This window comes from Chaetura pelagica, unplaced genomic scaffold (genome assembly GCF_000747805.2).
Source record: "Chaetura pelagica isolate M959 unplaced genomic scaffold, ChaPel_1.0 scaffold24, whole genome shotgun sequence".
In the NCBI taxonomy this organism is placed as follows: Eukaryota; Metazoa; Chordata; class Aves; order Apodiformes; family Apodidae; genus Chaetura; species Chaetura pelagica.
In genome coordinates this window covers 4448690-4461152 of record NW_009953077.1, presented here as the reverse complement: position 1 = coordinate 4461152, position 12463 = coordinate 4448690, and the positions used below count along the sequence as shown (strand labels likewise).

Genomic DNA, 12463 nt, shown 5'->3' with positions numbered 1-12463 from the left:
TTTCCAAAAAGACTGCTTTTATTTTGTTGATATGAGAAAAAGAAATTACGAAAATACAGGAAATACTTGAAGAGCTAACGGAAGATAATTTTCTGCTGATCATCATAAAATACTTAGTTTTCTTAAAAGCTATTGGAAAAATGAAGTCTGATGCTTATCATGTTTTGTCAGGCCTAGCCTGATGCTTCCAGCTCAGCTAATTTGACAAAGTAGTAGAAGGTTTTTTTTCCCTTCCCTGCTTACAAAAATAAAAGCAAGTGTTGATTCTGAGTTCCCACTTAATAAAGGCGTTACTAACAATAAACTGATGTTATGCACTGATATTAAAATGTTCATCTTTATTAACAATTAACTTGCTGCTTGGAATGATTTGGGCATCAGCCATAGTCTTGCAGAGCACAGAATGTGTTGCACTGAGCCTTCCATATTGAATTGAAGCATGTGACTCCACTCTCACTGCAGGTGATATCCGCAATGACTTGTACTTGACATTAGAAAAGGGAGATTTTGAAAGAGGTGGGAAAAGTGTGCAGAAGAACATCGAGGTGACCATGTATGTGCTGTATGCAGATGGAGAAATCTTGAAGGTAAGTGGATCTTTTCTCTGACCTTTTTTTGGCAAAGTTTTTAAACCATAGGTTATGATGAAGGAAGTGATTGACTGTAAATGTGAAAGTGTTGAGCACTTCCCTTTAGTGGGAATAGGTGAGTAGCAGAAAATATTCATAAACTGAAAAGCTTATGTAATTTCAAAATGTGATGTCAGTGGCTACAGTGGCAATAACATTTTAGAGTAACTAGCAAAAAAGAACTGGAATGTATGACAAATATCTAAAATTAATTTGTGTTGGACAACATGAGGAAATGTGATTACAAGAGAGACTTTTAAGTCTGAGTTGTTGAAGGTATGGCACTGAATGTAGTTTTGGAAAATAAATGTGAATACCCTTATTTCCAAGATCTTGGTCTTCACCCTGGGATGGCTCTATACCAGTCAGATAGTGATGTTGAATGTTTTTCTTATTTTAGTTTCAAGAGGAAGATGGTAGATAGGTAAGAAGAGAAAGAGGCAGATAAGTCAGCTGTGTGTGGGGTGGGAGGGTGTCAGGATAGAGAAGTAAATGGAAAGTAATTGAACATAAGCATCTATCAGAAATGGAGAAATGGCTGCATTAAAATGCATTAATTATAACTTCCTCTACCTTTTTTTTTTTAATCTACACTGCAATAATATGGCCTTTGTAGTCATTATCATAGAAGAGTCTAAACACCAGAGTGCCCGTGCACCAAACTCATTGCCACAGCCTGTTTTTTTTAATTGAAAAGAGCATTTTTACTTTGTTACTAAATTCCTGGTGATTTCATTAACAGTGAAGTGTATTTTTTGTAAGGAACTGGTTTGTGCTTACAGCAGTTGCAGAAAGATGACCATCCTTTTCTGTTTAATTACATTAGACTTACCTTTCAAATTGAGTGACAATTTTAATCATCACATTCTTTCTCAGCAGTCTGCCAAAGACCTCTGTAGCTCTTAGCCCTCCAAACTGCCATACCAGCATCTTCAAATGCTAATGCACATAATGGTAGTTAATTATACTGTAACTGTGGCTAATGATTAAGTATAAAAGCCATATAATTTCTAGACATTATCAGTCTTAATTTCTTCTGTGTTTTTGGTCAAAATGGTCATTGATTACCTTTTTCTTACCCTTGCCTGTTATTACCCCTGTAACAGTAGTTCAGGGCTTTGCTTGGGATAGTGAAACAGACATGGCACGAACCAACAAAGGATAGTAAAAGGTGGTCATTCTGATTAGGAAAAAATTCAGATGAACATTTGTCATAAAGGAGAGACTTTACATAGGAAGGATCTACAGGGTGGCTACAAAGAAGATGGAGACTCCCTGTTTACAAGGAGTCACATGGAAAAGACAAGGAGTGATTGGCACAAGTTGCTCCTGGGGAGATTCCAATTGGACACAAGAGGTAAATTTTTCACCATGAGGACAGTCAAACACTGGAATAGTCTCCTAAGGGAAGTGGTGGATTCCCCCACATTGGACAGTTTTAAGTCTCATCTTGACAGAGTACTGAGCCATCTCATATAGACTATAGAAGTACCTAGAAAGGTTGGACCAGATGATCCTTGAGGTCCCTTCCAGCCTAGTATTCTGTGATTCTTTGTTTTTTAAATTTAACCATATATTTAGAAGAAAAATCTTGATACCCATTTTTATGCTATTGCTCCAGTGTATAGCTGCAGTCCAAGCAACAAAGATACTTTATGTCAGGGACATCTTTGGTTCATGACATCTAATAGTTCCCAAGGTTCACTGTATTTCAAACATGCAGACAGTAGAATTTTTCTACACAGGAAATACTCAAAGTTTTAATCTCTGAGATTCTGTTCAGAGAGACTGTTCTTGCATTGAATCCCAAAATTCCCAAGAACTTATCTTTCTTTTGGGGCTTTTTCACAAATTATTAACTTTATCGAAGCCAGAAGAATGTTGCCACAGGTCAAACTAACTGGGTCTGGTTAATGGAATATACTTGACTTGATTGTCCCTTGATTACAGAAGAAATAATCAAATCAACATATTTGGTATTTCCATGGGATGGAAGTTAGAGATACCTTGGGGAGATGACCAGTAGTACCTCTTATCACAGTACTGTTCCATGTGGAGTGTTTTAATGCCAGAATTTATAATGCATTTGTCATTCTGGGTGTGCTTAGCTTCTGTTTCTTCCTGCATTTGTTATCCTTACAGATGCTGAAAGTGGAGAATCTCAAAGCTGTCTTCTTTTTCTAAATGGTTTTGTAAGATCTTGTATCTTTTGAATCACTTCGTAAGCACTAGGTCTAGAACATGGGTTAGTGCTTAGAAGAAATAAATGTGCTTCCTGCCCCACCTCTTCATTACAGAGGACCTTTTTACTGTCCTTATTTCAGGCCTTCAATGTTTCTCCTGACTTCCTTAGCTGATGTTCTGACTAAGAATTTCTGTATTTCCAAAACATTAAAAATTCACCCTTTTCTTCATTTCTATTTTGAGATTACACACATTGGCCAAAATCTCTGAGCTTTTTATACCTAAAATCAGAAATTTAGATCCCATTACATTTTTAGGTGATGACTATTCAAAAGAAATTCCTTCCTTACCACTAGTGAAGTAAGTGGGTCAGAATTTTCTGGGTGAGGCTGGATGGTTGCAGTTTCAAAAGACCAACATTTTTAAGAGCTTATAAAGTTCAGGTGTCAGTTCTCAACTGAGATACTGAACCAGAAATCTGATAAAACAATCTTCAGGAAAGTTTCATAGTACAAGTGATCTCCTATTAGGTCGTCTTTTTTTTTTTTTTTTTTTTAATTACTCATCTTTATATATTTTGATTTACAAGTTTATTGTATCTATTCTAAACTTGATAGAAAACTTAGCTTAAATAATAATGCAAAAATAATAGCTTAAAATACTGGAATTCATCCAGGTCTCCTGGCTCATACTTAGACCCAAAACACTTCAAAGATCTCTTGAAAAACTCAGATTTCATTGTGTCTAGGTTTCTGCTTCTGACTTCCTTTATGTCTACAGGAAGATACAAGTTATAGAAAGGTTATCACCGTGTAATAAAATGACTTACCTGTAGCGATGTGATGTCTTTTAATCTTAGAATTGTTTTCTTTTGTTCCAGGACTGCATCAGCCTGGGCTCAGGAGAGCCAAGCAGGAGTGCTTACCACTCTTTTGTACTTTACCACAACAACAGCCCTCGGTGGGGGGAAATCATCAAGCTGCCCATCCCTATTGACAGGTTCCGTGGGTCTCACCTCCGGTTTGAGTTCAGACATTGCTCCAGTGAGTGCAAAATATAAGCAACAGATAACTAAAAAGCTGAGATCTTTCTGTTGTCAATTTATATTTGGGTATGGCTGTTACTGGGTGGAAGGCAGGAAAGAGGTGCCACTCTAAAATACAGTGGAGATGCACTGCTAATTAGCCAGTTGCCGTATTTATTAAACTGCAGGTTAAAACGATTGTGAACAACCACTGAAGGGCAACACATGGTGCAGATGTTCTCCCCTGCTGTGCTTTTGCTGCATTTTCCTGTAGGATGTTTTCTTTGCAATATGTATATTTTATACTTTACTATGTTCAGCATGTTTGTGCTTGTTTTGAGGCTTGTTGATCATTTGCATAAAATCAGACCTAGTTGATGTTGTTTCTTATGTAACCTGTCTGCTTTTTGTTAGGCATGCAGAGAAGTTAGTGAATAGCCTTGTGCTATATATGGACAGGCAGAACATGTAGAAATATAATTCCTTATTTCTATCTCTTGCTACAGCAAAAGACAAGGGAGAAAAGAAGCTCTTTGGTTTTGCGTTCACTCCATTGATGAGAGATGATGGCACTACCTTGTCAGATGATATCCATGAGCTTTATGTTTATAAGGTACCAGTTCTTCTCTGCAGACTTCTCACCTACTCATCTCTACTTCAGCTGGTCATTAGATTATATTTTATTTCCCTTAATTGGAAGCATGTGAGGAATAGATGAACAGTAGTTGCAGAATTTTATACAACTGAAATCACATGGCTAGGTATGGGTACAACCTCCTGTTCTACGCACAGCCGACCTTTTCCCTTCGGATAATGATGACTGAGCTCCTGTTAATCCTATCCATTCTGAATTCAAACACATTAGTGTTCATGAGCAGTGAGCAGTTTTACTTGCATTACTCTGTACTTTATATTATGAAGTTAAGCTGTACTTCAAACGCATCATGTCGCAGTGCTACAGCTTGTAGCCAGGGGTTTGCGTGGGTTATTTGGGTTTTTTGCTTCCTGAAAATTTGCCTTGGTTTATTTCTTCAGTATTATTTTCAGACAGCAGCAATAATTGTACAGTTGGAAGTTCAAACAAGTCAGTGTTTAGGAGACAACACTTTCCAGAGCTGGGTCTGTTCTGGGTATGTGCAGGCCCCGAAGGCAGTAAGCACAGCTTTTTATTAGAAGTATTTTTGTGCACCCCAAAGAGCAATACAAGTACTGTTAGGCAATTGCTGACAGAGTGAGAGTATGTGCAATGAGATAGATGGGGTACAGTTGCATTTCTTGTCCTGTACCTGCAGTGTGATGAGAACAGCACGTTTAACAACCACGCACTGTACCTGGGGCTGCCTTGCTGCAAAGAGGACTATAATGGCTGCCCCAACATCCCATCCAGCCTCATCTTCCAACGCAGCACCAAAGAGACTTTTTCAGTCTCCACGCAGCTTTCTTCTACCAAACTGACCCAGAATGGTAAGTAGCTGAACCTTTAAAATTGCCCAAGGCAACAGAAAAAGGGAGACAAGATGGGTATGCCTGTGCACTGTTTATTTTACTCAAACACTCCTTTGTTATCATTTCATTATATGTATGTTGGGTATTTTTACTAACACTGTTGAAATGAGCAGAAACTGTTTTTGAGGAAATAAGGATATTGACAGATGGCAGAGAAATCAGACATTACTCTAGGTGCAAGAGAAAGTTAATACATTAAAGCAGAGCTAATTTTCATTAAATGATTGAAAAACAAAAAAATCAATGTTAGCCCAAAGTTTGTTTTGTTTGGCTTTTTTGGAGTTTCTAAGTAAATGAAACTTTGCTACGGCAATGTCCCTGAAGCATGGGAAGGCAAAAGTGGATTGTCCACAGTGCAGTGTCCAGTCACATGTGGGAAAAATGCAGTCTTTATTCTTTTTAAAGTAATTCATAATTTCTCCATTCTTTTATTTGCTAGTAGCATTGGATTTACTCCCTATTTTCCTTTTTGTTTTCTTGTATTTATTTTTTCGGAAAAGTGTGAACTGCAAGGAGCAGAAGTGCAACATAATTAATCTCTGGTGGGTTTGGGTTTGCTGTTCTTCCCTCTGTGTATGGACTCAAGCTCTTTCTGTCACTGTTCTGCAGTGGATTTGCTTGCCCTCCTGAAGTGGAAAGCTTACCCAGATCGTGTGATGGATATTCTAGGAAGACTGAGACACGTCAGTGGCGAGGAAATTGTTAAGGTACCACATGAAATAGCAGCCTTGGGATGTATCTATGATCACAAGGGAATGCAAACCTGCAATGCACTTCTGAATGTTCCTTCTTCTGTACCTTTTGATTCACCCTGTGAAAACTCAAATGTATGAATTGAGATTTTATTTCAATGTGAAACTCAACAGGCAGACTGTCCTTGGGTCAAAATAGAGCTGATCCGTAGTGAAATTCCTTCATCCATATGTGCTGCATGTATCGGGGTCAGCCCCAGTTGTTCCACTCTTCAGACCCACTCATGTTGAGTTGACTCTTGCTGGTGCAGACAGCCACTGGTTGTAGTGTTTTGTGCAGACTTACCTGCTCCAACAGTGTTTTTTAAAGGACAGTCTCTGAAATTGCTCTCAAATTAAGAGTGGTCAGTCACTTACAGAGTGAAGAAAACAGAGCTGACTCAGAAAAGTTGGCCTTTTCAAACAGCTAGTAAAAGTGATCTATATTTCTGTTTTGCAAATACGTTCCAAATGTCTGTGTAGAGGAGAAAGAAATGTGAAACCTTGAAAGTTAAGTTTTGTTCAGTGGCCTGTGGCCCATCCTGCAAACCCAGGTTCTTGTCCCAGCACTGTGGACAGGAGCTGTTGTCTAGAGCACCAACTGCTCTCTAGCATTTCTGTCAGTCATCACCACTCTTGCTCTACATGCCAGTCCTTTGTGTGACCTGAACTTTAAGTCAAAGGAACTTTAATATGCCTTTGAATACTTGTGGTCTCAGCAAAATCAAAAAATTATATCCCAGTTACCTCTCTGATAATTTCAGGTGTGCTGAGAATCAGAATGATTATGGTTGGAAGAGACCTTAAAAGTCATCTAGAACTCTCCTTAGAATTTATTTCTATAAATGAAATATGAAAAGGAGATGGTTTGTAATGGCAAACAAAGAATTGAAACCAAAGAGAAATCCCATCACTTAATTAGTTTATGATTAAAGACACTTCACTGTAATTAATTTGAATGTCACCCTCTCTTGAATGTTAATGTTCATTATAACTTTGTAACAATAACAGAAGGTGACAATACCTTGTTTATATAAGAATTCTTCAAGAATGTTTTGTACATTTTGTTTGCAGGGCAGTACAAGTATCTGGTTTATAGAGAAACCATAAAAAGATATGGATTAAATTATTCCAAGGGGAGAAGTAATTGATTCCCTCCCTAAATCAGCTGCCATTTGGCATTGGGATATGAAGAACAGAATGCAATAATTCAGAAAAAAAAATACATTTTATCCTTTCTGAGGCTTGATAAATGGTTAAATTTTATTTCTTGTTTTCTGCATAAGAAATTTAATTAGGATAGATTAAAAGATCACAAGAGAATGTGCAGCTTGCTTGATCTGCAGCATTCTTCTTCACAGTCATTCTTTCTGAGGGCTGTTATTTCAGGAAAGAAAATCACTGAATTGTCAGCATTGAGTAAGCTGCGGTGTTATGGCTGAAAGAAACAATGGCAATATGTAACTTGACCCAATTAATGCCCAGTAGAAAAGCTTTTACTTTCTGTCACACAACAAAAGTTTTCAATATTAAATACCATTTGGAGCAGCAGCTAATGTGCTTCCAAGTTTTAAATTTAATGTCAAGCAGTGTCTGAATCACTCCAGTGGTATCAGAATGAAGTTGTTTTGCCACAGTTTGTTTAGTCAGTTTACAGTGAAAGTTATATTTACATAGTTATATATATTTACAAAGTTCTATAATATGCAGTTATATTTACAAATCAGTCATGCAGTACTTTTTTTTTTTTTAATTTTTGTTTAGAAATGTTTCTTGCGAAGAGAGATTCTTCTTAGTAAGAACAAATTAAAACCTGTCATGTCATATAGATCAATCTGAAGTAGTTTGTCCTTGGCAAGTGTTTCACAAAGATATCAACATGTACCAAATAATTAAAGCAGGGGGGAAATAACCTTCTTTTGAATGCAAGTGAAATTGAAATTCTGTTTTTGTTCCTGTCATTTTAGTTCCTACAAGATATTCTCGACACCTTGTTTGTAGTTTTGGACGACAACACAGAAAAGTATGGTCTGTTGGTCTTTCAGTCTTTGGTAAGCTGCTGAATTGTCACTTTATCTCATGCTCAGTGAGTTTTAGGTTTTTTGCTATCATTTTTGCTAGTGTTTTCCTTCCATGAAATATTAAATATTCTGCTGCCTCCAGCCTTACATCTTCTGTAATAATCTTGGGTGAGGAGAGCCTGATGGCCTGAACAGATGTGAGGGCAGCAATATTTGCTGACGCCTGGGAGAAGGAAACATAATAACAGCTAACGTCTAAAAACATCTAATAACACAACTACTGACTGATTAAAGAAGCTCATGTGTTTCATTGTTCCTTAGCTTGTCTAATTTGCTTACAGAAACCTAGCAACAGTGTGAACAATGTGCCATTTCCTTCAGTATGGGTTCACTTTTTCATCTCCCACAGGTATTCATCATCAATCTGCTGCGTGACAGCAAGTATTTTCATTTTCGACCTGTGATGGACACTTACATTCAAAAGCACTTTGCGGGAGCACTGGCTTACAAGTAGGTTTTGTTTATCCATCACTCCAGGAGAGGGTATTAGCAAGCTTTTGAGTAATGCCACCATCAGAATCATAACCTGCATGTTAACGGTGGTTTCCAAAAGTAGAACTACTCAGATGAAAGTTTTCCAGCACACTTGTAGAGAAAAGCTGCTGAATGTCACCTGTGGCTAAGAATGAGCAAGCTTGCCTTTCTCAATTGGAAAATCTTTCTTTTTTTTAACTGTCACTGTCACTCAGCAACAACTCATGATCAGTCCGTACTAATGAGCTACCAAGAGTATAAGCATTTCTTGTCCTAAGGATGTTAGGATATAAGGCTTGTGTGAAAGCTTAGAGCTAGTTGTAACTTCCACTTGCTAAGTAGGCAAGTATACATGTAAGATGTTCCATTTTATTACCGTAATTTATCATTTCAGTAGGTCAGAAACTTAACTTTTCACTGCCACTTTGAAGATTCTGCTTTATTTTCCAGTATCCTTTTTAAAGTTTTGCCTCAGAAAATAAGGCAGATTTTTGAAAGCAGTAACATCTAGCATTCAGGGTTCTACTTTTGCTTTCTTTTAGACCATTTCTTTTGTACATTTGAGCATATTCTATCTTTGGCCACAAACAATAAAAGCAGCATAAAAATGGTTTTGATTATTTTAAGCTATTCACATTTAGTGTAATTTAAAAAAATGAAAAATACTCTCAATGGCAGGTAAAAAACTGGGGATACTTTACAACACTAGAAGGCATATTCATGTTCAGAGGATAAAAAGGTGTTCTGCTTTGTGTTAATAATCACTTCTCTCAGACAAAACAAATTAATTTTGGTAGTCTGATGCCTGAAATAAAACATGCTTTTAATGCAACTCTTTAAGTTAATCCAAGTGATATTGTGTACTTAGGAAAATGAATGCTTGTATTTCCTGTTATCTTAATCTCTAAAAGCTTATTTAGAGGACCCCTGAAATTTATTACTTAAAAAAAAAAAAAAAAAGCATGTTTTGGTCTTGGAAATATATTGCATGTCTTTGTCAAAGGTCTCTCTTTAATAACATCCTTTTTTATGTCCTCTTAGTGTTCCTCATGGTCTAAGTCAATTTCTGGTTTTGAAACTTAAACAAAGACATTATGTAAATTCTGCAGCTAGGACAGCAATAGCTGAGCACTGAAGTGGAGTGAAATGAGACTGTTTGATAGATTCCTCCCTAAAACCAGAATGTTTGTTGCCTGACTAATTTAATAGTGCTGAAGGTTCCTCTTCACTCTTTTATATCCAGAGAACTGATCCGCTGTTTGAAGTGGTACATGGACCGTTCAGCTGAGCTTGTGCGCCAAGACCACATCCAGGAGGCAATGAGAGTATGTACTGAATGGAAGCTTTTGTGTGTCGGTTCCATCTGTGACCACAAAAGGGCTGGGGAAACTGTAGATAAAACCAAGGGTAGTCTGGCACTGAGATTTTACTTGTTCAACCAGATTTTTTGTTTAATTTTTTTGCCAAAATTTTAATTTTAGGAGGAGATTCACTCTTGGACACAAAAAAACCGGAAGAATTATGTTTCCTTAAGTCCTTTTGAAGCTCTGTTGAGAATTTAAGTGGGAGTATATGGAGTATATATATACTGGCCATTTCTAGATGTGGGCTACATCTTGCACTTCAAAAAGCAGTTCTTTTAAATGTCCTGTGCAGGGGTGCTGTGGAACAAAGATATGCTTGTCATTTCTGGCTGTGACACAGCTTCCTTGTATTACCAATTGAAGTGCTGGAGTATTTTAAGAAGCAGATAAATGAGCCTTTAACTGGATGGAAATTCTGGCAACTCTCATTGTGCAGGACCTGTATGGCCATTCCATGATGAGAGCAGGATCTCTCAGGAAGGCACAGCTTTCTAATGGGTTGTCAAACAAAGGGAATATTTTTGGCACTATTACAGAGAAATCAGAAAATAATTAGTTTTACCATGTGTAATTGTAAAAAAGACTGTGTGTCAAGTGCGTAAATACAATTCCAAAATTTGCAGGAAGATATTTTTCTTTGAGTGAATGTCCATCTGTGCCTTCTTACTCTGGGTAGGCTTATGTTCAAGCATTTGAGTCTGGGCACACACATATACATGGACTATTCTTTTAATTCCTAGGAACAATTTGGGAAAGTCAGAGGTTGCTCTTTGTAAGTGTATTTATGCTTGTGTCTTGGCAAATGTTTCAGACTTTATTATGGCTTATTTTTTTATATACTTGTGATTTTATTTTTCTTTGTTTTGCCTCCTTTAGTCCAATTTAGTCAGTATTTTTGAGGAAGTAAGTTCTAGTTTTTTTAAAATCCTGATTCCATTTGAATGGAATGATACTGAATGATATGATATCAGAGCCATCAGCTGGCTTTCAAGATTTCCTGTCAAGGGCATATCCTGGTATGGGCATTATACCAGAGTTTACTTTGCCTTTTGTAGATATTTAAATACTTAGAAACTTCTTTGCAAGACTTTTTCACCCACAGATCACAGTGGTAAAAATGGGGCAAAGATGTCTTTTCAATAAGTTATGTCCTTTCTTGTTCTATTTGTTTTCATCCTTATCCTTCCTTTTTTTTTTTTTTTTAATTCAATTACAAAGAAACCTATTAAAATTATGAGATGAGAGGAAGATCTCTAGCTGGAATGACTTCTAGAAGGTTTTCTTCCCTCTCAAAGAACTCATTAGTGCTGTATGTGATGCAGCAAATAGAGATGTATGATATTGTCCCTGTATGATCTGCATTTTTTAAACTTCGTAGTAGTCCTTTTCAGAAATATTAAGAATATGAAAGCTGGAATGTCTACCAGAAGCTTGGTTATTCAACATACTGTTTGTGAATAAGGTACATCCTGTCAAGGATTCCAAGGCAGCTCTTTGCTTACTGGGAATCTCAAGTGCTTGCCTAGGAAGTAGCTGTTCCCACCAAAAGTGAAGTCAATTTGAAGACCTGACAGCCTGAGTCTTTCCAAGCACAGGAATTAAAATTACCACCAGTTTCTGCAGACCTAACTATGCATCCTCTACCACTGACACTGCTGTCGTATCTAACTCAGTTGCCTGCAGGTATATCTTGAAGGCCCAAACTAAGGGCTTTATCTTCTTCCATTACAGGAAAGAAATTGATTTCCATCTTTGTTACCAGTGGTGCTCTAGACTATTTCTGAAATTAATTGCAACCTTCAAGACTGCACTTAATTCTCAAAAAATGTCTTTGAAACTTGGAGGAACTATAACCAAAAGGATGTCTCTACTTGTGCAAGGTGTCTACAGATGGCATCATGTTCCTTTCTTACACTCTGTAACAAGCTCCACTTCAGCTGCATCCAGATAGAGCTGTGCCTGAATTCTGTAATGAAGACTAGTGTATGGACATACTAGTCATGGCAAAACTTAGGAAGTGTCTCTAGGACATGCCATTTCAGCTTCAGGTACCTTCCAGTAGTAGAATCCCAGGTGTTTTTTCCCTAAATTGAGGAACCCACTGGAAAATCAAGACCTTTTCTTCCTCACGAAATTTCATCTTCATATCACTGTTCTGGAGCTGAGCCACACAGCACATGACTCAACATTTTTTTAGAGATGTTGAGGTACTGCACACCATTATTATGGGGCTTTACATGAATGAGTGATACAGAAGGTGTCATAATGAGACTTGGTTTATGTTTTTACCATCTCAGCCATGTGTCTGCAAGCACACTGAACTCTCGGGTTCATTCTAGGCACCAGATGTCTGTGCCAAGGATGTGCCATGTCTCTGGAAGCCTGTGGTTTCACTTTCAACAGGAAATTACAGACTTTCATACATAAGTCCTCTGATTCATTGCAAAACATAATCTTCACATTAAAGTTA

The 12463-nt window shown here is 37.3% G+C and overlaps 1 protein-coding gene across 1 annotated transcript in view; it reads left to right on the top strand.

The window, feature by feature from the left end:
• The window catches only part of DOCK3 (dedicator of cytokinesis 3), a 169673-nt gene that overhangs the window by 104256 nt on the left and 52954 nt on the right, over window positions 1-12463 (top strand). Inside the window, exons 15-22 of the mRNA XM_009996965.1 lie at window positions 463-587; window positions 3694-3856; window positions 4344-4450; window positions 5130-5301; window positions 5953-6050; window positions 8042-8125; window positions 8505-8605; window positions 9873-9954. Of these exons, the coding sequence (XP_009995267.1) occupies window positions 463-587; window positions 3694-3856; window positions 4344-4450; window positions 5130-5301; window positions 5953-6050; window positions 8042-8125; window positions 8505-8605; window positions 9873-9954 (932 nt within the window). The remainder of the gene's footprint in view (window positions 1-462; window positions 588-3693; window positions 3857-4343; window positions 4451-5129; window positions 5302-5952; window positions 6051-8041; window positions 8126-8504; window positions 8606-9872; window positions 9955-12463) is intronic.